Below are 26769 nucleotides of genomic sequence, written 5' to 3'. Positions count from 1 at the left end.
AATAGCAATGTAGACAAATGCACAAACTAACACAGCATATTCTAGAAGCATCAAAATACATACAGTATATAGTGCAACATTTCAAAGTAAGGCCCAGATCAGACAGTTAGAAAGATAGAGTTCCGTGGATATTATTATGTCATATAGAATGCCATAGTAATATCCCGTCTAAATGAATGGGCAGCTCTTAAAGCATGTGTAGGAGGAGAGGAGCCGTACTTACCGGAGTATCTACATGCTTTAAAGGCAGCTGCGGAGTGGGAGGCTGGAGAGAGAGAAAGAGACAGAGAGGGAGAGGAAGAGAGAGAAAGAGAGGGAGAGAGCCAGACGGAGCACCGGGTTAGTCATTGTTTCTGTCACACCACCGTCAGGAGGAAGAAACAACAGAGGAGGAACAGAGAGGGGTCAGGGGAGAGGATCTACTGTATGCGGGTATGTCGTATTTGAGCAAATCGTGGATGTTGAAAAGAGAATTCCGAAGGCGCGTTGTGTAACTTTTCTGGGACAAGGACCGTCAAATGCTTGTCTGTGTGGGGATGTCACTGCTCAGCCTGGAATGTTCCACAGTATGACCTTAAACAACTCTACGTTACATTTACTCAATTACAGGTGGTTTTAAAGCTCAAAAATACCTAGAAAAACAAACATTCTGACACCATTTGATCTGTAACTTGGTCCGGTTTGGTCTCCATGGCGATAGAAAGGTTTAATGCCATAAAGTGGAGCATTCCAGACAAAGCAATTGCATCTTCACGGAGAAAAGCGTTGATGGACCCTCCACCAAAAAAGTTACACACTGCGCCTCATTATAACTAGAAAAGCACTCAGAGAGCGCAGACCTCCGCCAAGGACTACCCCCATTTTTTATATAAATTGCGATAAAATCAGTCTTCTGGATCAGATCCGGATCAGCCTTTGGAATATGAAAGAGGATCCCATTGTCCATCCCTGAGTCAGATTTCATGGGGTTTGGTCAATAATTAACCGAGATATTGAGAAACCAAATTTTTGGCCCCATTTACCACAATGTTAACTAAAATTTCAAAGTGATCCAGAATCCAGGATTTCTTACGGATCACCCCCAAAATGAAATCAGTTCTTCCTTTTCACATTTCCAACAAATCCTGAAAATTTCATCAAAATCGGTCCATAACTTTTTGAGTTATGTTGCTAACAGACAAACAAACAAACAAACAAACAGACAAACGCCGGCAAAAACATAACCTCCTTGGCAGAGGTAATAATAACATTTTTCACTAGTATTATCAGTTTGACTTAGTTTACTTTAGTTTACCTAGAGATTTACATCAGACGCCTTTCCTGATAAAATACTGATGAAGAAAATACTGTGACTAAGGTGAGGTGTCTTGCCCACTGGCTTATAAACAGCAGTACATGACCATGGGCCAGAATTGAACCATTTACTTTCCAGTTCATAGGTAGACACTTAAAGAACTACACCTCTCTTAGTCCATTTCAAAATGCACAAATTTAAACTCCAAAGTGAATTAGAAATCCCTCATATTATCTAGTCAATGTTGGTTAGGTTAAGAATATTAGGATGTATTCTTCGAAGTATTATTATATTAACAAGTATTCTTAGGATTAGCAAATTCAGAATAACACAGTTTATTAGGGTTACTATCCGTAACCTTCATCAATTTGTGAATGATTAAAACTGTGGAAAACCATACTAATATTTTTACTATTTCCATTGTTTATGAGTGGTGTTCCACAAGGGTCAACATTAGGACCCATTATAATTCTATTGTTTTACTGCATTTCACATGTGATGAGGCAGTTTCCAGATTAAAACTACCATCTGTGGTTTATTTTATGTGATTTTTTTTTTTTAACCAGTAGATGTCAGGCAGCAGCAATGTAGGTAGCAACTAGTGGCGAAATGTGAGAATACACCAGGGGCAAGTCAATCATTACTGTGTTTATGAAATTTTTCTATTAAATATATATATATATATATATATATATTTTTTTCAATATCCACTCACAATTTGCCAAAATATTCAATAACCCCAACATAACTTTCTGATTTTTGTGTTGTCGTCCTACTTTTCAATACATGACATTTCAAAAAGGGAGAAAAAGAATTCATTGATAACCAGTGGTGGAAGTAAAAGTACAGATAAAGGAGGAAAAAAATACTTAAGTAAAAGTAAAAGTATTAAAGAATCTCTCAAAGATTTTTTTTTACATCTAATAAAACTTCAAATGTAGTGATTTTGATTCGGATTTGAGCATAATTTTGTTAAACATAAACAACTTAATACTTTTTTCCTAGCGGTTTTTATTTGTTGTATATTTGTATTTGCTCAAACTACAAATGTGTTAAAAAAAATCAACATTCAGCAGCTCTCAAAAAAATACTTAAAAAGTAAAAAATACTTTTACTTTTCCTGTTCAAAAATATAGTGGAGTGGAAAGTACAGACACCTGTTCTCAAATGTAGTAAAAGTAAAACTAAAACGCATCCATTTTAAAATCTAAAGTAAAGTACAGATACTGAAAGTGTTTACTTAAGTACAGTACTTTACTACTTTTATCTCATTACCTTCCACCACTGTTGATACCACATTAATCATCCGCAAAAAGACCAAAGCTTTGGTGCCTTCAGTCGAGCGGAAGGGCACAAATAACCCGTGGAAGCTATAAGTTAGGAATGGTGTCTTAAAAGGTAGAATGAGCAAACAGAGGAGAGGAAGAGGGGAGCAGTAAAGGCCGTGACAGTGATGCATGTGGAGGAGCATCTCTGTAAACACATGGGGGACTGTTTATGAGCCCGGTCCAGAGCACCGAGAGGGACTGCGGAGAAGGAATGTGCCCTATTTGGTCACAGCTCGGATACTGGAGCCATAAAAACCAGTGTGGATATTATAGATTGTAAAGTGGTTTATAGTAATTACCATAATCACATAATTTGATCATATAAAAGTGCGATTTGATGGGAAAATCCTGAGTGAAAGTAGACAGGAGCATTACTATAAAAGCACTCATATTATGCTATTTTCTGATCTACTGTATGTTATAATGTTGTTTCCTTATCGCAAACATTCACATATGTTTGAGAAATCTTTTATCATTAGTCTTGCTACATCACCAAAGCTCAAATTATAATGAAGATCAGAAAATAGCGTAACACGAGCCCTAACTAACATAACTAACCAAGAAAAACCTGCATTCTATTCGATCACGTTGCACAGTAAGTAACCCAAGAGTCAGACAGAACAGACAGTGGCCTTGATGTGCGGTATTCCACAGGGGAAGCAGAGGAAGCGATGATGGTTCTGACCTTTGACCCCTGACCTCCTGACCCCCCCTTCCCTTCCGTCTGTCTGTGCGTGTCCCAGTGCCGGGAAGCGTTGAGGGGGATCGTAGGGGTCAAGCGGTCGTAAGAGCCACACGCGTGCAATGTGTCTACTCACCAGCTCATAGTTGGTGCTCGTCTGACACGCCGTGGTCACCTGGAAAACACAAGAGAAAAAGAAAATATATATGAAGTATATGTTGTTATTAATACTATGCAGAGATACTGAAATTTGAAGTTGTTTAAAGGACCCATGTTTACACTATTTTTATATATTCGTGTTAAGTTGTTTCCATCGCAAACAGACCTGGAGTTGTGTGGAGTTTTTTTGCTTCACGTGTTTATCGCACAAACCCTGCATATTTAGGGTTCTTCTCAAGCAGAAAACACAGGAACACAGGAAGTGCTCCACTGTGTTTTTAAACTCCATGCACTTTCAGTAGAACCTTTTGGATGATGTCAGATCTGGAATTTTCAGTCTCTACTGAACTAAAGCAGTTGAAAACTACTGCTTCATGACATCAGAAGGTGGAACAGAGCATCTTGAGCTGTGAAGATCTAGCCAGACTAATACGAAAACATTACTCAAACACGTGTGAATGAAACAAAACACAACTCCAGCTATGTTTTGGTAACAACATTATAACATGACTTAAAGCTCAGAAGAGTCCATTTTGCATAATATAGGATTGTTAAGAGTAATTACAGCTAAAATGCTTCAAAGTAAATGTGTGCGATACTTTTAAGAACCAAATATATATTGAGAATTTCAGAGTTCCTTTTTTGTATTTCATAATGCAGATGAGACTGTGAAACATTTTGAGATTAAAAATATTAAGTCTTAAACATGGAACTTTCTGGAGGTGGCATGATTCCGTGGAAAGACAAAACTAAATCCATAGTTCAAAACATTCTCCATGGAGAGATACAGGATTTATGCCATAATGTCGAATATTACAACCAAAGGAATGAGAGTTCCATGGAAACGAACAGCACTACGCCCTCCTCCAGGCCAAACAAGAGTCAGGTTTGTGGAGATGCAAGCCGGCTCACTGTAACAACACGTGTTTCTACACAAAAAAGCTTTAATTTTAGTCTATTTTATGTCTAAAAAGTTTCATAGTGTGGTGTTAAATCTCGATTACTACTTAATTATTACTTCTACTTATAGCAATAACAATATTACTTTTATTCATGGTTCAAACTACCAGTTCCACCAACACTACGACTGCTTCAAGTTTTGAGTAATACAACTTACTCTTACACAATTTTGTACCCAAAAGCGTGCTATAAATGAAATCCATTGTGATAAAGAAAACACACTGAGAAAGTACTGCCTACCCCAATCCAACTGTGTACTTATGTAACATTTATAACTGTCCGCCTCTTAAAATATGCCTGGGTATTTTCGGTACATGGGAAAAAACTCTGAAATGCTGAAAAGTCAAAATGAAAAACAGCTTTGAAGATGAACTCTTTACAGACTTCTATAGCTTCATCAAACGTTTTCAAAGTACTTTAACTCGTATTTAACAGGTCATGTGATAATGTAAGCTGTGGTGTTGGTCACATGTGATGATAGAGGGGGCACTAGGACCATGAGGTGTTCACTGACCTGCAATGACCCTGTCTCTCCACACTGTATGATATCCAGCGTGTCGGGTGAGGTTGGGGTCACTTTAAATGGTCTTTGTTAATGATGTATTATTATTAAAACTATTGGACCTGCTTGTTTACATGTTTTATGGTTTCATAATTTTGCTTACAAAGAAGAAAATGGCGTGTGTAACTTCCAGGTGGAGGGTCCGTTACCTGCTTGCCTTGCTATAGAAATTGTAAAATTTTTATACATGCTTTTCCACCTTCAAAACTTTGCATCAAGGAACCACTTACCCATTCACACACAGTCATACACCAGCGCATGCAGACACTAGGGGCAAGGTGGGTTGCCCCTAGTGTCTTTCTCAAGGACACAACAACAGCATTCATCCGTGGGAGCTGGAATTGCACCACCAACCTGTAGGTCAGTGGATCTGAGCGCTCAACCAACTTCAAACCTCCAAGCTTCTGATCAGTGGACAAACGCTCTTACCAACTGAGCTATTGTCGCCTATTCCATACTTTAGCTTTGGAATGCTCCACAGTATGGCATTAAACTTATCCATTTTGCATTTATTCATTTTCTTCTTATTATTTCTCCAAAATACTTTGAAAAACTTGAAAAACCATCCCAGATCTGACCTGAAACTTGGCTCGCTGGCATCACATTTGTGTCTTCATGGAGATAGATAAGCTTAATGCCATACTGTGAAACATTCCAAGCAATGGCAAAGGAGAAATTCAATTTGTCAACAGGACAAAAGTTTATTTGGTTGACTATGTTTTGCAGCTCATCCAAACTGCTTGGATGAGCTGCGAAATGAAACGTATTTGAACAAATAAACTTTTGTCCAGTTGATAAATTGAATTTCTCTTTGCCATGGATTCTACCTTCACGACTGAGGGATTTTACACACATTCCAAAAGCAAATAATAACATTCCACAGAGGTAAGCGAGTGGCGGGCCCTCCACCAGCAAAGTTACACGGTGCAACTTTAATGTAAAGTGTGGTCCCTGCAATTTTCTTTTCGTTTTTTCATTTTTTAAGATTCTGCAGAATTTCTTTAAAGATACCGTATATATCTTTGTGCAGGTGCCATGTCACTTCCATGGAAACAGAACATTAAAACCATACTTCGAAAAATTTTCCATAGAGACAGATAAATCATCAACAAATATATATATTTTTTTACCATACTGTGAAGGATTATAACCCAAGGAACGACATTTCCATGGAAACAAGCAGGAGGAGTCAGGTTGGTGGACGTTGAGCCCTTTCAGAGTAAGATGCATGTTTTTCTAGGTTTGTTCAGAGCAGTAAGTACAGCCAGTGGTGAGAAAAGTATTACATTGTGTTACGTAATCGTACAGATACCAGAGCAAAAAAATACTCACGTAAAAGTATCACATGAAAATTCTACTTGAGTAAAAGTAATTAAAGTACCTGTTTAAAATGTACTTAAAGAGTTTCTTATAATGCTTCAAATGTAGTGATTTTGATACAGATTTGTGCATCTTTCCCTCTTCAGCTTCCTCCACACTGGTCAGCACACTAACTGCACCTCTTAGCAACAGCACTTCCCCATAATATCCCACCTCTAAATTAGACTGTCTTTGATTTCCTGATGTTGCAACGGCCCCGTCTTAAAATAGCGTTTTTTCTGCGTCAGGGGCCAATTCTGCAAAACAAACTCGAGCTATCGGTGACAGCGCAGAGGCCCCTACGTGTCGCCGCCGGCATGAGTGATTAGCGCTAGCAAACAGGAGCGGCGTGAATGTTCTCGTATTTGGCTGTATTTTGAATTCAAAGCTGTATACGTGCTCGAATTTACAACAGTTCTCAGTGTTGATGGATCAGGGAGATGAGAGGGGGGCTATCAGCGGACTGCAGAGGCTGGCAGGAAGGAAGCAGTAATGAGTGGGATCTGGACAAACAAAAGACTGGGGGACTTTGTAATGTTATCAGCGGGCCTATCAGAATACAGTGTAATAGGCCTATGAGGCTGTCTGTGCATGATGATGTGCAAGGAGATGGCATCAGTCCACTGCTCGCTACAATGATACTGCGGTGAAGTGGAAATACTGGGGCCAGGGCTGGAGCCGTTGGGTTGTGACAAGTACTGCAGTTACTTTTGTGATACATGTTTCAAAAAGAGGATTCTGTTCGACACTTGAGAAGACTGAAGTGATAAATATACAAGAAACCCATGCATTTCACAATATGTTGGAATGTCTAAACTACACGTGCAACCAGATTTCTAAAGAATAAAAAGGATATATATATATATATATATATATATATATATATATATATATATATATATATATGTATTTTTGCATCATCTAAATAATTGCAGTCTTCGTGGTATGATGTTTGTGATAAATAATGATTTCTGGTGTGATTGTGTTATATTGTGCAGATCTAAATTTAAGCACTGAAAATGCTTTCCAGTACACATTTTTGATCCAGAATTGAGGAGTATGTGTCAGAAAGAACTGTGCCCTGGCCACTTTGTCTATTCGGTCTGAAAGGAGAGTCACAGGCAGGTGTTTCAACATATAGGCATATTAATCTGTCTCATTTCTCCCACAAAAAGAACTACAGTATCAAATCAAATGAATTTTCCTGAAGAGAGGAATGTGAATTGTCACAATTAAGAAATCACAAAAGTGTTATTTAGGCAGTCCAATGTCTACTAAAGAGCTCAGCAGTGACCGCCCACCTTGCGGTTCAAGACTTAAATTTTTTGCTTGCTTGGGGATCATCAGCTCTGTGGTAACTAATGAGCACAAGACCCACCATTTTATTTAAAAGTTATAAAAGTATTTCGCTTTTTTGACACCCTTAGCCAGGCTGGCGCCACCTAGTGCCTCCGCTCAATTTCATTTCTCTCCAGTGACTAGGTCAGGAATCAGAATACACTAGACGATTTGCAAGAACCCCGGAAGTTGTAGACCGTGCACCGACCAATCAGTGAAGAACTGTGAAACTGGCAATTACCTGGACACCCTGAGCGTTCCGGCGCATTACATACATCACGACCAAATAGCAGCAGTTGGCTAAATTAAAAAGTACCCGCCTACCGTTGAGCGAATGAAACCTAATGCTGGGAGGTCAGATGGTTTCCATGAAGTGAAACCGGCTAATGAATCAGGCTAGGTTAGCCTCTGCAATGCCTTTGAACTCTTAATTTAGATTTTTTTTTAAAAGTCTATGGGAAAAATAAATCAGAACCAGAGTGGGCGGTCACTGGTAAGCTCTAGTATAGAGAGAACCAGTCTTATTAGGCATAAAGGTTGCTACAGTGCAACAATAGTTAGAGCAGTGACTCTCCAACTTGAACGCTGGAGGATCGATACCAGCTTGGATCATGTTTTTCATTAGCAAGACATTTCCCCCACCTCTCCTAGTGGTGGTGATGGTCACAGATTATGCAAATTATGCAAATTAGCAGCCTCACTATCCTAGGGTCTGTCTCAGGGCAGTTTAGTTTAGCTGTTCAAATTTCAATTCATATTTCACATTTCACCCAAATTCTGCAAGGGCTGAATCTGATATAAATGTTTTTATTGTTAAGCTCCAATCAGTAACATTAGAATGACTCTTTATGTGGTGGATGGACATAGTTGTTGGTTGCTGAGTAGTTTAGATCCTTATTGTTCTCCCATATGCTCTGGTTTAGCACATCTTTAGACAATTTATGACCCCAAAATAAAATATGTATTAGCCATTTTTGTTTGTCTCATAAGCATCAGTGCCTATTGTTTCTAGACCTCAACTAGATCAAAACCTTAACTTTTAATGCGCACATGAGGAAGGGTTGCATTCAGTTTTCGTCCACGTATCAGTCGAATTTTAGGGTCCAACTGAGATCGTCTGCATGTAGTTACAAAGCTTTTCAATCAAAGGAAGTAAGACTGGTGTGTTGTTAGCATGCTAGTTGTTGTTAGCAGTGGTACGATGGCTGAAATTGATGAAATGTGCTTATAAACTCATCGCTGTTAATAATTACGATGCTCAGAATGCAAAAAAATGAGGGACGAGTTTGGACCAATGTAAATAGCGGAAAATCAACTACTTCTCTTTTTCACATTTTTAAGAGTCGATACTCAATACCGATTCCCATGTGCCCTGATATCTGTGTAATCCCTCAGTGGTCCAGGTAGGTTCCATAGTGGTGCCGTATACTAGTCTATGTGCTCTTATACTTGTTCTGATACAGCTCAAGATCACTCTTCAGCAGAGGTCATCAAACTAAGTCTCCGGCCCTCCACACCCCTTTGACTGGCTCCCCAGCCCCTCTGCCCCCCACCACTTGAACTGGCCCAAAGAGGCAATCCACAAAAGTTGTCATGACCTATTTTTCAAATTACTTTTTGGCAAATAATAACTCATCGGCATCTTGTATTTTGTTGATTTTTTCCATTTTAAAATTATATTTATATAAAGTATTTACATTTAAATAATTATATGACGTATTTACATTTGTCGCCGAATTTTGGGCACCTGCAAGCTCGAGATCAAACAGTCACAGTCAACACATGTGCAGAGTTCTGTAGTGCAGTTAAGGACAGCAAATGACTCCTGTTAAAGTACGAAAACTTGACAGAGAGTGCAGAGTTTTCAAAGAACAGTGGACGATCGATTATTTTTTCATTCAGTGCAAGTACCGTGCAGTTTGTCTGATATGTAAAGAAAGTGTGGTGGTTTTCAGAGAATATAATCTACGTTGTGAGGATCATACAATTCTGTTATACGGCCGACCCAATCCCGGCCCCCCATCACAGTCAGGAGCGATAGTGCGGCCCCCAGAGAAACAAGTTTGATGACCCCTGTTTTACAGCTATTCAGGAAAGGTTCATTTCAGTCATGTAAACAGGACTTTTTTAGTATTGATACCTGCGCAAATGAGTTTCGATACCCGTTTTAGTATCGATCAGTATCTGACTTTTGAAAGCTTAGTTACTGCTAATGCGATGAGAAATAACATAGCTAGAAGAAGACATTGTCCTTTAACAAAGCACTTCATTCATTCATTCATCACTGCATTTATATAACGTCTTTCAAGACACCCAGAGAGCTTTACAGAGCACTCTCATACTAGCCCTTTCAATGTGGGTGAAGTGTCTTGCCTAAGAACACAACAACAACTGTTTTTTGGCACTTTTTTGGTCCCACTGTGGAACTTGGTATTCCCAGCGGTCTCCCATCTAAGTGCTAACCCCGCTTAGCTTCCAAGACATGACGAGATCAGGCTTTGACGAGGAGGTTTGCCCTTATTTACACACTAATGATGATTAGTCCTATTCTAAATTCTCCCACGAAAACATCCTTAGCCATATTACGCCATATTCTGATCCATGTTACAAAGTAGTTTCCTCATCACAAACAGACCTGGAGTTGTGTCTTGTTTCATTCACACATGTTTAACACACAAACCCTGCGTATTTAGGCTGATCTCAATTTGTGTGTCAAACGATCTCCAAACTCATATAATCCAGTTGAAAGGATTTAAAGCTTAACAAAGTTTATTTTGGAATATTTTTATATAAAGAAGTGTATTTATTTTATTTTTTTAATATCAAGATTGTAAAACAGCCTGGATATATAGTTTATTTTGTATACATTTGTGTTTTTCTATGCTTTATTTCATGTTCATTTTATATTTTATTCATTTTATGTTAAGGTTCATATTTGTAGCTTATATTTATTTTCAATTTGAAAGCTTTACGTAAATTATCAATAACAAAGTGGGTGTTTTTTTGAGAGAGAGAAATGCTGAATAAGTGCATCGTGTAAATAATCATTTGAACAATTGTGATTTCAATGTTGACCCAAATAATCGTGATAATGACTTTTTCCATAATCGAGCAGCCCTACCTTCTCGAGAATCATTTGGATCATTTTTAGCCCTGGAAATGCAAATCTCCACCGAACAAAAGCTAAAAAAGCAGCTGTCAACATGAAAACTACCTCTTCATGACATCACAAGGTGGAATAGGAGCATTTTGAGCTTTGGAGATTTAAACAGACTAATAATAAAAAAGTTACTCAAACATGTGAATGAAACAAAACACAACTCCAGGTCTGTTTTTGAGGAGGTAATAACATTATAACATCACTCAAAGAGAGTGTTGCGTCAGTTTTGCATAATATAGGATCTTTCAGGAATATCGTTGAATATTGTTTTCACATCCCAGCCAGCGATGATACCCGGAGCGTACAATCGAGACAATCTCACATTCCTCTCTAGCGCGTCTCACTGACTAACTTCACAGAGCCGTGGAGGAGAACATGGGTGCTGGGCTGGCCCTTATAAGGTCCGGACAGCTGCACGGTCTAAGGCAAGGGCTCAGACGATTCAGAGTGAGACACGCTCCAAGGAGGATCTACGCCCTGCCAGCTCACCACGCTGTTTTGGTTCAGTCTGATGTGTCAAAAGATGGACACAAGCCAAACGCACATGAACAGTCAAAAGTTTGGACTCGCATTTAGTGTTTTTTTTATGTGTTTACTGCTTTCTACATTTGATATAGACACAGAAGACATCGGTATGCTGCAACAAAAATAACGACAAAATGCTCAAATTAGTCACCTTTTACACTGGTCATAAAAATATTTAGTTAGATATTGAGTTGATATCTAGTTACTTAAATAATTCCATATATCTTACTTCATATATTTGATGTCTTCTGTATGTACTGAAAATGTAGGAAATGGTATGAAAAATGAAACAAAAGTTTAAATGAGACTTTCCTGCTATTTAAAAATAGTTTAGTTAAAAAGTTTAGACTCACCCTCTCATTCGATGTTTTTTTTTTTAATATATGTTTACTACTTTATACACTTTACAAACATACAGAACACATCACATATACAGTATGAAGTAAGAGGTACGGAATTATGTAGTAAACAAAAATTACTACTTTTAAAAATAAATTTATAACAAATTTCTCAAATTACCTACCTTTTGTTTTGTCAAAATATATTTAGTAGTGTTCTTAAGTTTTTTTCTTTAATAAATAATTCCATATATCTTACTTTATATATTTAATGTCTTCTGTATGTATTTAAAAGGTAGAAAGTGGTAAGAAAAAAGAAACAAAAATCTGAATGAGATTTTTGACTGGAGCTGTTTAAACATACATGACCAGTCAAAAGTTGAGACTGACCCTCTCGCTCAGTTTTTTTTTTTTTTTACTTACTACATCTTCAGATACACAAAGTAATATGTATGGAATTACGTAGCAGAGAAAAAAGTTAAAAAACAAAACAAAACAAAAAACAACCCTCTAAATATTGTTCGACAAAGCAAAAGGTGTGCAATTTCAGAATCTGGTTATTGAATAGATTTATAAGAAAAAGTTGTTGCTTAACTTTTTTTTTCTTTGTTACATAATTCCATACGTCTTACTTCATATATTTGATGTCTTCTGTATTTATATCAAAACAAAACAACAACACAAAAAGCTCTTGTTGTTGCTGCTACTACTACTTCTAAAAAAGTTAGGTTTACCGAACTTATATTTTTACTTTACTTTACTTACTTTACTTTTACTACTTCTAAAAATGTTACTTTTTTACTTTACCGCAAATGTAAAATCAACATGAGTATGCCCAGAACCAGAGCCATGTTTCTGCAGAAAGTAATTACTCTTAACCACAATGTAATTTCCTTGACTCACATTGTGGTATGAATAAAGAGACCTTGCAATCAAACCCACTGTTCACGTAGAATGACCAATCCCACCTGATGTTCCCCTCCTCCCCTTTCATTCTTAGTGTATAGAGCAAGTGACACCAGTGATTTTTTTTGTTTCGATCTGATATCAATTCAAGAAAAATGATCTGACAAAGGCTTTTTGCTGAAACATCTAAATTTTAAAAAGTTTTGGATATTGGCCAACTGCGTTTTTTTCACTTTTGCAATTTGCACCTCTACAATAACTTTGGTGCGTGTTTTCGGTTTCATTCGATCCAATACCAAAAAATACTGTGGTAAGTATTGAGATCAGTCTGATGCCAATACAAATGAGTTGTGTATTAAAAAGCATTGAAACTCCTCTACTACATAGAATTGCCAGTCATCTTTTTCACTTCTCCGCAGCATGAACAGATAAACTAAAAACAAATTTCACTTAAAAATCATATAAGTATCAGTAAAATAAATTTATGCCACACAAACTTATGCCAGAAACCATCCAACTGAGCACACAAACTTCTCAACACCATTCAAGCAAAGCAGGGTCAGCCTCCAGATCTCGACAACCCCCTGACCTTCTCAAGCTCTTAGTCCCGAGTAAACAGAGCAGGAGACCATACAGAAGCTTCAGGGAGCATGGAAAGCAGTTTAGCCTTATAATCTCACGAAGTCACGAGGTCCGTCTGAGCAGCCACTGAAGTAGAACAAGTCCCCGATAAGGAACGAGGGAGGTGGGAGGGGCGAGGAGGTCCGGTTTGGTCCAGGGGGTAGGTTGCTTTGAGGTGGGCTTGTGGTTTTGTTGTCTTGGAGAAGGGCAAAAGTCTCAGGTGAAGTCCCAGTAGATTCTGTAGGATCGGGGAAGCTATTGAAGTAAGTCCAGTCTAAATGAAAGTGTGGATCAGAAGAGATTTTGTGAGAGGGCTGAAAGCTTGGGGGGACTTTGGGGGGGTTTTGGAGAATAAAGGGTGTTCGTAATATCAAAGTACGCAAGGTTGATCAACCTCTTTCTGATATCTGAGAGAATAATAACATATATGCATTTTCAAGTGGTTCAAGGTTTAGCTATAGCGTTGTCTCAAATCAAACATACAGGAGTCGACTTAAAAAGTTCTTGTTGGATTAAAGACATGTGCTGCAAATTGATTGGTTGACAAAAAGGGGAGCGTGACAAAAGCTCTCAAAACCATTAAGTACCTCTACGCATATGACCCAAACTGCACTTACAAGACTACACCTGCAGGGGGAAATCATGCAAAAACTACTTTTTATGCAAAATAAAAGTATGAAGAAGCAACGTACTGATATAAAGATAGGTTAAAGTTGAGAATCATGAGTTTAATCTGCCTTTTTACATAAGAATACCAAAAGAAACTCACTCACTTGCTTCAGCTCTCTACTGTTGTCCCTCATAAATCCTTACAATCAATATAAAATGATTAGTTGTAATGGGTGTTTTGGTCAGCTAAGACTTCATCGACTGATTACAACTAACGGACTACAGCCCTACTGTAAAGTTTATAGTGATCAATGAAAAAAGATTGACCTTCAGAGGAAATACTTTCAGGGAATGAACACAAGTGCCTGTTGGATTGTGTCAAAAGAACTGCTTTTCCTGTGTCCATAGAAGTTAGCTAAGGACTAGGACAGGCTTTTTACAGCATCTGTGGCAGCAAATTTGGCAGAAGACCTTCCAGAGGAAATACTGAACCATTCCATCACCAACTGAAGCAAAAAAGAGGAGTAAGAACGAGACCTTTCCTGTTGTGCTCACCTGGAGGCTGCTGTGATGCTGCTGGACACAGAGGATGGACACTTTTGGCTCGTCCTCTCCTCAAACTGTCCTGACACAGATCTGCAGACCTTCCATAACCAATCCTTCTCTTAAACTGCGCTGAGACCTTTGACTGAAACGCAAAGGCCACTAAGAAGCACAGTGGAAATATTGCTGCAGCAAAACTGGAATTTCCCTCTGGATCAATAAAGTCTCTCCAACAAACTAGGTTCAGAAAAGGTTTAAGCAGTCAGGCAATTCAGAGGCACTCCCACATCATGTTTCAACACCACAGTCAAGTTCAAAATAATAAAGATGTGATTTATGAAGATTTTTTTTAAGTATTACTAATATAGAAGGGTAATGCATTTAGTTGCTTTTTATCTTTTTGTTTTTTAGTCACACATTTGCCTCATACTTGTATAGAGATGGACTGATATGTTTGTTGTTTTCATGACAGATAAGGAATGCTGATATGGGGGCTGATTTTGGTAATTTTCCACAAATAATAAAATCTGAATTTAGTACGAACTCACCCACAATCGTGTACTACAAACTGGATACGAGAGCAGTGGAGTCTATATTCTGCAGTGTCCTCTTAAACTAAACACATACAGAGCTACATTCAAACCATACTCCCTACAACTGTACCACTCACTCTCATGTAACAGATAATACTCCCTACAACTGTACCACTCACTCTCATGTAACAGATAATACTCCCTACAACTGTACCACTCACTCTCATGTAACAGATAATACTCCCTACAACTGTACCACGCACTCTCATGTAACAGATAATACTCCCTACAACTGTACCACGCACTCTCATGTAACAGATAATACTCCCTACAACTGTACCACTCACTCTCATGTAACAGATAATACTCCCTACAACTGTACCACTCACTCTCATGTAACAGATAATACTCCCTACAACTGTACCACTCACTCTCATGTAACAGATAATACTCCCTACAACTGTACAACTCACTCTTATGTAACAGATAATACTCCCTACAACTGTACCACTCACTCTCATGTAACAGATAATACTCCCTACAACTGTACCACTCACTCTCATGTAACAGATAATACTCCCTACAACTGTACAACACGCACTCTCATGTAACAGATAATACTCCCTACAACTGTACCACTCACTCTCATGTAACAGATAATACTCCCTACAACTGTACACTCACTCTCATGTAACAGATAATACTCCCTACAACTGTACACACACTATGTACAGATAATACTCCTACAACTGTACCACTCACTCTCATGTAACAGATAATACTCCCTACAACTGTACAACTCACTCACATGTAACAGATAATACTCCCTACAACTGTACAACTCACTCTTATGTAACAGATAATACTCCCTACAACTGTACCACTCACTCTCATGTAACAGATAATACTCCCTACAACTGTACAACTCACTCTTATGTAACAGATAATACTCCCTACAACTGTACCACTCACTCTCATGTAACAGATAATACTCCCTACAACTGTACAACTCGCCTTTATGTTACAAATAATACTCCCTACAACTGTACAACAACTCACCCTTATGTAACAGATAATACTCCCTACAACTGTACAACAACTCACCCTTATATAACAGTAATACTCATGACAACTGTACAACAACTTACCCTTATGTAACAGATAATACTCCCTACAACTGTACAACAACTCACCCTTATATAACAGGTAATACTCAATACAACTGTACAACAACTCACCCTTATGTAACAGATAATACTCCCTACAACTGTACAACAACTCACCTTTATATAACAGATAATACTCATGACAACTGTACAACAACTTACCCTTATGTAACAGGTAATACTCCCAACAACTGTACAACAACTCACTCTTATGGAACAGATAATACTCCCTACAAATGCACAAGAATTCACCCTTATGTAACAGATAATACTCCCTACAACTGCACAACAACTCACCCTTATGTAACAGATAATACTCCCTACAACTGTACAACAACTCACCCTTATGTAACAGATAGCCTTAGATTCCTGAGATATTTTTCTTACTTATTTCTGTATTGCTTCTCCACAGATCTGACCTGTAACTTGTTCTGGTTTGGTCTCCATGATGATAGGTTTAATGCCATACTGTGAAACATTCTAGAGAAAGCAATAATGTTTCCATACAGAAAAGCATTTGATGGACCCAGATGAAACCTTTCTATCTTCATGAAGCCCAAACCAGACCATGTTACAGGTCAGATCTTCGGAGAGGCGACACCACTCACATTCACAATGCCTCTTTTCCTTGGAGCAATACAACCACGTAAGGTAGAGCTGTTTAACCTCATACTGTACATTCGAAACACAACAATGACATATCCACAGAAACAAGCAGTCGACGGACCTCCCAAATCGGAAAGTTACACAGTGCGCCTTTAAACTTCTTCTACAGCTTCCTACACACATGTTTGACCCCCCGTGCGTAATGACTCCCTGATCACGCTGGGCCCGGTTAATGGGAGAAAGCATGTTTGCCACTGCGCATAAATCATCTCCCTGGCTCTGGCTCAGGGTTCCACCACATTTCGGATTCCTCCAGCCCCCTGTTTCCCTCTCCACCCTCCCCGCCCGCCTCGCCAGCCCCCCCTGGCAGCGTGCCTGACAAAGTACATTCCCGCTTTCCAGTCGGGGGGCCAAATAAGGACTGAGGCATCCAGCGGACCCTTTTGGACGGGCTCTTCTGTTTTGCTTGGAGAAACGCTAAATCCAACCGGGGCTCTGATGTTGCTGAAGCTTGTTATGTAGACATTTTGACATCATGTAGAAGTGGCACTGCAGTGGGTTGTCAGTTAAAGGGCCCATATTACACTTTTTTCTGATTTTCTTCATCAAAAAATGTTTAAACTCCCTACACCTTCTCTAGAATCATCTGGATCATTTCAAAGCTGGAATTGTCAATCTCTACTAAACAAAACATAAAAGGGAGCACAAAATGGAAAAGAGCATTTTGAGTTTTGGAGGTGTAGACAGACTAATAATAAAGAGTTACTCACATAGTGAAATATACTAGTAGTACAGTGCAGTTGCAAGATTTTGTCGACTTTATTAGCTAACTGTTGCTACATTTCGTCTAATACCCACAGAAATGACTCCCTAATCCCGAAATTGTAGGTTTTAAATGTAATCCCGTTTTGGAATATTTAATTTCACTTGATTTATGGCCTACGTTAAGTCTGCCAAAGCCATTTATCTCCAAGACAAATCATTTTATGGACAGCCGATGGTGTCCTACTCTTATAATACAAGCCTGGTACTTAAAGGCACAGTATTGAACTTTCTCACCTGCACAATTCAGTGGAAATATAGAGTTAAAACCACACTTGGGAACATTCCAGGTGGATATAGTTCCATTTTATGCCATGCTGTGAAAGATTATTGCCAAAGGAACAACATTACCATGGAAACATGCAGGTATCAGCTCTCATCCAGGCTGAATACGAGTCAAGTTTGTGGAGACGCAAGACAGCTCACAGTAAGGACGTATGTATTTCAGTACAATAAATACAAACAAATTTATAAAAAAAACATGCCTTTGTTTGACTAAAAAGTTACATAGGCTTTAATTTTTAATAACTTAATTTTAATTAATTAATCACTGCATTTATATAACACCTTTCAATACACCCAAAGGGTTTTACAGTTCATTGTTCATTCATTCCACAGTCTGTGGTGGCAAGCTACTACTGTAGCCACAGCTGCCCTGGGGCAGACTGACAGAAGCAAAGCATCACCCATCCAAGTACTAACCAGGCCTGACCCTGCTGAGCTTCTGCGATCTGACGGGATTAGGCTTTTACAAACCAGTATGGCCACAGTACTTAAATATTGTCAACTTCATCAAAATGTCTTGACAATATTTTTTTTTTTTTTATGTGAATACATTCATTTACTGGTTTAAAAGCTAATTAGGTTAAAATTTGCTTAAAATATGCAATTCTGAAAAATCTAATGTACAAAAAGAAAAAAGGGCGAAAAGTGAGGCTCTGCTTTAAAGGTACACTGCACAACTTTTCAGGTGGGAGGTCTGCCATCTACTTATCTCCATGGAAATGTTATTGCTTTGTCTGGAATGTGGATTATATGAATCTAGGAAGTGTTTCTATTACTCAAAAACACTATGAGCTGTAATGTAATGTAGTGCTTTAACATGCTTGTCTCCGTCGTGATAGATTTAATCTATACTGTGGAACATTCTAGATAAGCTACAACATTTCCATGGAGACATCAGGTGGCGGACCCTCCACTAGAAAAGTTACATAGTGCACCTTAAAAATCAAGAACACCACAGAATCTGCCTTTTTATCTGCAACCATCAAGTCCTTAAACCAACACAATTTACAAAAACAAATGCTTTTCTTTTTGTTTTGTTTTTGTTCCTCAAAAGTTGCATGAGAACTTCGCTCCAGAGTACATGTTTGCAGTTTCCACTAGAATCCATCATCACCCACTTAGCTCTTAAAAACAACAGGATTCCACTACAGCGCTAATACAATGGAGAGATGGTTGGAACTGACAAGAATACAAAACTCCACGGCTTCTCCTTGTGAATAATCAGCTGTCTAAATGTTGAGGGCAGCATGGCTAACACGAAATGGCTACCACATGCTATAAAAATCGGAATTAGCCGTTGGGTATGGTTGCTACGCTAACTGCCGCAGACGACCGCAACGTAAAGATTTATCACAGCGGAAAGCCCGACTATTTGGACGGCTGGTGAGCTCAGTGACATTATTTGGTCGTAAAAGAAAAGAAAAAAACTTTGTAAAACAGGGATGGAGGTGGCATAGCTCCAGAGATTGTAAAACAGCCAAAATTGTACTCTAGTAAGTGTAACGTTACTTCAAAATAATACTAGTCAAGTAGAAGTACAAAGTAGTGGTCCATGAAATTGATAATAATTGAAACTACTACTCAAGTAAAAGTAACGTAGAGGTGCATTGTGTAACTTTTCTGGTGGAGGATCTGTCAAATGCTTTTCTCCATGGAGACATTATTGCTTTATCTGGAATGTTACACAGTATGGCATTAACCCTTTCTATTTTCATGGAGACCAAACCAGACCAGGTTACAGATCAGATCTGTGGAGAGGCAATCCCACTCACAGTCAGAGCTGTTTTTGAGCTGTAAAACCACCTGTAACTGAATAAATGTAAAGTAGAGCTTTACAGGCAGAGTAATGACATCTCCATAGAAACAAGCAGGTGATGTACTCCCACCCAAAAAGTTACATAGTGCTCCTTTAAAGAGTAACTGTAACTGTATCATAATAACATCTAATTCTACATCTAAAGTGATTTGAAGGACTAAACATTAAATCATGCATAAAATCTGGTATTTTTGAAGGACAGACACAAAAGTTAGAGAAAACTAAATCATATCTGAAGGAGCGCTGCAAGAAACACAAGTGTTCAAATCATTTCATATTGTCTACATAAAACGTTGTCATTTTGTCACTTTAGACTGGAAAGAAGAATCACGTTTACTCAAGTAAGAGTACTGTTACTTCAATAATAATATAACCCAAGAGTAAAAAAGGATGCAGCTAGAAAAGCACTCAAAAAGTACAATTTCTTTCCTAGGCCCTATATTACATTAAACTGGACTGGTGAACTTGTGAGCGAAACATACCTGGAGTTGTGTTTTGTTTCATTCACACATTTGAGTAATCCTGTCTGTCTACAACTCCAAAGCTCAAAATGCTCCGTTCCCCCTTGTGATGTCATGAAGCAATAGGTTTCAAGTTAACAGCTCCTTTAACCTTTAGTTCAGTCAAGACTGGCAATTCCAGGGCTGAAATAATCAAAATGATTCTAGTGAAAATGTATGGAATTTACACAATTTACACAAACACAATGGAGCGCTTCCTCTATTACCATATGACATCACAAGGTGGAACAAAGTGTTTTCTGTTTGAGAGAACAGCTCAGCCTAAATATGCAGTTTGTGTGTGAATAAAACAAAACACAACTCCAGTTCAGTTTGTGATGAGAAAACAACATTATAACATAGATCAGAAAACTGCGTAATATGTGCCCTTTAAAAATTACTCAAGTAAAAGTAACTGTGTAAACGTAACTGTGCTCTCGCCACCTCCGCTAAAGTCCAAGGATCATGGAGGGAGCAGTATGGGAGCATGTAGCATTGAGTGGGCTTTGGTTTGGCTGTTCTGTGGCCCTCATATAGTTTTCAACCAAATGACTGCGAGCTACAGACGCCGGAATGAAATGAGGAAATGATGGATATCAGATGTGCAGTTGTGGCTGGTCCTGGACTACTGACAAATTTAAAGGAGCGCTAAACTGGGGTTATACAATCTCTGAGTCATGAGAAAAACATGGAGAGTGTACAGCTACCATCACCTCCATGCTCTAGGCATGTTCTGAACACTTTAAATAGTCTGGTTATCTCATAGAAGTTTGGTTGTTATGATCTGTGGAGGTGGTTATTGAAGTTCAAATCCTGACACTTCAAACTGCCATTGTGTCCATTAGGATGACACTGTGACACTACAGAAGTTATCGTTGATGGTCAAAGAGGCTTTTGGTGCAGGATGGCAGTCATGTTTGTATCATTCTGTCCCAAGGCGGCTGTGGATATGAAAGTACAACAAGGACGGAAGCTTTGGAAGTAGAGTCTTCCAGGTTGAATGAATATCAGATGTGTAATTGGGGCCAGTGTTCTGATATTTTCTGCTAAACCTTTGTGAGGGCCACAGTGGATTAGTTGGTAGAGTTTGTCTACTAATACAAAGGTTGGCGGTTCTAATCCCATAAACATAAACATCACTGAGTGTTCAGACCCATTGGTCCATAGGTTGGCAGAGGGATTCCACCTCTCACAGATTGGGAAAGACACTTAACCCACCTCGCCCCCAGTGTCTGCGTACACTGATGTGTGACTATGTGTGAATGGGTGGGTGACTCCTTGACATAAAGCACTTTGAATGCCTTGAAGGTGGAAAAGCGTGATATAGAATGTGACCAGATATCATTTAAATATATGATAGGGTATGGTTACCCCATACTATAATGGCAACTAATATTTATGACTGTGAAAATGTACAATATTCAACAACTTCTCTTGCTTCTACTATACTCCCTCCGGCTTAAAATATCTGCTAACTAGTTGTGCAACTGTAATGGTACGCTTCTACTATTAATCTGCTAGTACTTGTACTACTGCTAAGAATACTGCTACCACTACTGCTAGTGTTGTTCTGATGCATTTTGTTTATCGGATCCGATGCTGATATTAAGCCTCAGTGGAGGCTAAATATCAGTATTGGATCAAAAGTTTTCATTAAAAATATACTTTTGATGAGGAATTGTGCTGATTTAAGTACTTTCACATTTCTACACAGTCAGCAGAGGCAGTGCTCCCATCTACGGGTCATTATTCAGGAAAATACACTGTGGTATTGCAACTCTGATCTGGTCTGAGTACTCTCCGATACAGACACCTGAAAAATCTGATGTATCTGAGCTTTTCCCAGTACCGGTATAACAATCCTAACTATCACTACTACAAGTACAACTAGTACTACTAAGATGTTACTGCACCTCTTGTAATCCTGATTTACTTAGTATAATTTATGCACTCTAATCCTTCTAAACTCCATTCAGTTTACTCCAAACGTTGTGGTCATTCCTGTATTGCATGGGGCTGGTCTCTGGACACAGTATCTCTATCAGATCCTGTTTAATTAATGGGTGGATGCAGTACGACTCCTGTCATCTGACCACTAATAGCACACTGAGGCGAGAAAAAAGACACAAGGCCTGGCCAAAATCAGTGGCTCCAGAAATCGCAATAAAATATAGGCTTCCTCGAACTCCACATCTTCTCAAATGATCTGTTATGGCAATTATCTAAGTCAGAGTATCAATTTTTACATTCTTGAAAGTGTAAATGCGCTAAATGGGCTTCGAACTTGTAAGATGGTCCTGTAATGTAGCCGTGGTGGTTTGGCTTTTTATGATCATTTATATTGAAGGGTCTATATTGCGCATAGTTGACTCTTGTGAGCCAAGTTGAAATGTTGTTACCTCATCAAAAACATATCTGGAGTTGCGTTTCATTCACAAATGTTTGAGCAACCCTTTATTATTAGTCTGTCTACATCTCCAAAGCTAAAAATGCTCTGGTTCCACCTTGATGTCATGAAATGAAACAGCTCCTTTTAACTTTTGTTCAGTAGAGATGGGAAACACTATTGGTTAAAAGGTTGATAACATCATTCTATCTGAGGTTTTGATAAATATTTCACAAAGTTTTCTCTACTTTGAGCATTTTGGTGAAGTTTATCATTTTACTTTGTGGTTGGATATGGGCAGCAGATGATAGAGGTAATTTCGTAACTGTTACCTAGCAACCATTCTGTTCTATAAAGAGCCAGAACTTGTCTAAATTTTTTATTAGTTAGAGTTAACAGTTTTTGTTAAATCTAATTAAAATAATAATAATTAAACTGCCAGAAATACACCTTCCTTGTTTTCATTTTGGATGGAGTTTCCTGTATTGATAATATAGGTGGAGGAATTCTGCTTTAAAAATTTACTCTACTTTCTGTATTTTTGTACTTTTCTTTTTCCAACTGGTTTTTCTACAGGTAATGTCTATTATATAAGCAAATTTTACTTTTTGGAGCTTTCAACCATATTATAACCTTGTTCCCATGTCTGAAGAGGTTTTAGAGTCATCCATACATGTTTGAGTAATCTAGCGATCTCTCCGGGCCATATTCAAACCATCTTTATGGTTAGCTGCAAGATTTGTCCATTGCTCCGCACAAAAGTCTACACCGCCCAAGCTCCCACACGACAGTTCTCCATAAATATAGAAAAATACGATACAAAACATATATTACAACTTCACAAACCTGATGTGATGTGCTGTATTTTCATTAACAACGATTGTAAAGTGATAGCACTGTGAAGAGGGAGTGACTTTTGACTTAAGAACGAATTTACCATTTTCAAAAACAATAAAAGGTAACACGGTGATCGAAATATGTTATGTGTTAGTAATTCCAGAGCTGAAATGATCCAAATGATTCTAGTAAAGGTGTATGGAGTTTAAAAACACAGTGGAACAAGTCCTGTATGACATCACAAGGTTAAACAGAGTCTCTAAATATACAGGATTTGTGTGTCAAACATGTGCGAATGAAACAAAACACAACTCCGGGTATGTTTGTGATGAGGAAACAACATTATAACATAGATCAAAAAAATAGCGTAATATGAGCCAGCTTGAACTAAAATACCCTGTCTTTAACCAAATAACATGTAGTTCCACACATTTGCCGTGATATTTAACTTCACTTTTCCCCTTTGAAACACATATCTCCACAGGACTATTTGACGGGCCCTCAGAAGATGAAGTGTCCTGACGAATGGTATTACAACACAGGGGAGACAAATGGTCCACGTGGGAGCACAGGTGTGAAGCATCACTCTCACGGAAGATCTCTGCGAGGGTACAGAGACATAAATAAGAGCATGTTTAAAGCTTCAGGGTGAGTTGTACGTCTTTGTAACAGTTTTCCTACATAGAAATCACTTTAGACAGCTATACATGGACCAAATCAGACATATATCATGCTAGGCAATGGCACAGAGTTTATATATTGTGCATGTTGTCAATAGCAGGAATCACACCTTCAACTTTTTGGTCAAAAGAGTGATTGCCTAGAGTTTAAGGCTACAGACCTTTAGATGTTTAGTAGAATTTATATGAGACAACAGCAGGAAAGGGAAGGTAGTGAGTAGGTCTGGGTATCATTAAGAAGTTGACGATACGACACATACCTCGTTACACAGCCCACGATACGATACATATCTCGATACAGTGCACTTTCTAGTCGATTCAATATATTTCAAATAAAAATATTGGCTAAAACATGGCTGTGATACTAAAAGTCTTGCAAAGTTCAAATGAAAAATGCCCCATTTTAAATCATCAAAACAGTGAAAATGTGAAATGTGTCGCACAAATTACTTTCCTTTCTCCAAACAAGCAACAAAAACTGCATCGCTATAACAAAATAATTCAGTAAAATGTACCAAAAAATACTCTTCTAATATACTTGATACAGCAGTCCATGAATATCCATATTGTATCATCACATTAAACGACATGATATTTTCACACACCCCTAATAGTGAGTGAGCTAAAGATATGATTTTTTTGTATTTACACATAAAAAGGTAGATTCATTTAAAACGTTTTTTATGTATAGTAGTTTTTGCATGAGCTCCCCCTGCAGGTGTAGCGTTGTTAGTGCCCTTTAGGTCAGATACACAGAGTTAAGTAATAGTTTTGAGAGTTTTTGAAGCGCCTCATTTTTAGTCGGCCAATCAATCGGCTGGACATTTCTTTAGTCCAAAAGAATTTCTTTAGTCAACAGCTTACAGCTCTAATAGTTTTTCATTATTTTTTTTTCTATTGCAACTGGTAATGACAATAAGCAAGCGGTATATGGCTTTTAAAAAAAACTGCATTTACTGAAGGTGCACTGCGTAACTCCTTGGTTGGGGGTCCATCACCTGCTTGTTTCTAGCAGCCTGGAATCTTCCACAGTAGTTTCTTAGCTCAAAAATCCTGACATTCTGACTGTGAATAGGATCGCCTCTCCACAGATCTGACCTGTAACGTGGTCTGGTTTGGTCTCCATGAAGATAGAAAAGTTTAATACCATACTGTGAAACATTCCAGTATTCCATTGCAATAATGTCCATGATGAAATAAATTTGACGGACATCCACCAAAAAAAGTTACTCAATGCACCTTTAAATCTTGTCAACAAAACCCACAAATTTCACCGTAGTTCAAAGAAATTGCACACATGATAAATACTGACTTCTAGCTTTCATATATTGAAGCTGATGTAGTCATTATCGTATAATTTAATGCCATACTGTGGAACATTCTCTGCATAGTTGTCTAATGTAAACAAGCTTGTCTTTTAGCATCTGTGTTTAAATCTGTGCAGCCAAGTAAAACAGGGGGAGTGAAGAAAACACCACAAGACCACCTCAGTTTACAAGGCGACCAAATGCACTTTCTTGCACCTTGAAACATTCCAGGGACTTTTACAATTCAGTAAGCAACGGTAGCGCGTGCATTCCATAGTTTTAGACCGGGTTCCCGAAAAACATCCACGGGGAACAGCCTACCGACCGACGTTACCATGACAACATCAACACATTCCTCCCTCTTGTTTTCCCCTCCAGGACACACAAGCTCTGCGCGTAACCCCCTGACCGCTCGTGTTTACCTGCCATCCACGCGTTACCACGGGGCCAGGGGTTAGCGGCATCCATCTCAATCAGGCAACGTACGGATCTAGCTGACAAAAAAAAAACAATAACGGTAGCCCTAACAATAGCAATAGCGGGTGGACCAAAACAGAAGCATGTACCGCGGTGAGTGAAAACACGTGTGGATGCACGCTGAGCTCCCCGGGTTTCTCCGCTCTTCCAAGCGCTTAGTTCCGCCACAAATCACTGTCTGGCCATGAAAAGATGTCAACTCCCTTCGCTACAAGTTTCCCATGGAGCCGCTTCTCCAAAAAAGTCATTAGAAGATCCGTTTAAATTTATAAAGCATGAGGGAAAATTACAAAAATGAAGTGCAAAATGAGAAACTGCGTGAAGTTTTGTCATTCACGTACCTGCATTAAGACATCCAGTTTGTGTGTTTTCGCGTCAGTTTCTTCTATGTGAACATACCCGCTTGTATGCTGACCCCTCTCTGGTACATGCCACGGTGGGAGTACTTAACGCAGACTACTTTTTCCTCCTCCTCCCAGCTCCAAACAACAGCGGTAATCCTCAGCGCGTGCCAGGAGAGAGCTACTGAATCAGTGAGAGAGGAGGTGTGCCCCAAGAGACCGTCTTCGTACCGCTCGACTTGTCTCCCGTTCTCTGACGCCGTGCCAAAAGAAATGTCCAAACGCGCTATATATGGCCAGGAGGAGAAATGAGGTGGTTTAGAAGGGGTAGCGGTGTGATTCCGGTGCCCAAAATGAGAGCTCTCTCCGGGGGTAGATGGTAACAGTATCCCCCTCCTTTTCTCTTCTCTTGGTTCTCTCCCTCTCTCTCTTCCTCTTTCTCTCTCCCTCCTTACTTCTCCTGACAGACCTCAATAGGGCTGTCGACGCAAGACTTTCTCTGTGAACTGTGCCCAAGAATTGAAATGAAGCTGTACCTGAAGCAATGTTTTGGGTAAAAATAAATGGAACACCACAGCTCAGATTATGCTATTTTCTGATCTATGTTATACAGTGGTGGAAGAAGTATT

General features: G+C 38.7%; 1 protein-coding gene across 1 annotated transcript in view; it reads right to left on the bottom strand.

The window, feature by feature from the left end:
* Positions 1-26325, bottom strand: part of tns1a (tensin 1a) — a 153954-nt gene extending 127629 nt beyond the window's left edge. The window contains 2 exon segments of the mRNA XM_055164954.1: positions 3441-3479; positions 26141-26325. Of these exon segments, the coding sequence (XP_055020929.1) occupies positions 3441-3479; positions 26141-26146 (45 nt within the window). The 5' untranslated portion in view covers positions 26147-26325.
* Between the last annotated feature and the right edge of the window lie 444 nt (positions 26326-26769).

Source organism: Boleophthalmus pectinirostris, unplaced genomic scaffold (genome assembly GCF_026225935.1).
Source record: "Boleophthalmus pectinirostris isolate CB_2022bp ecotype Guang Dong unplaced genomic scaffold, ASM2622593v1 HiC_scaffold_11, whole genome shotgun sequence".
NCBI lineage: Eukaryota > Metazoa > Chordata > Actinopteri > Gobiiformes > Gobiidae > Boleophthalmus > Boleophthalmus pectinirostris.
This window is presented reverse-complemented; position numbering and strand designations above follow the sequence as displayed.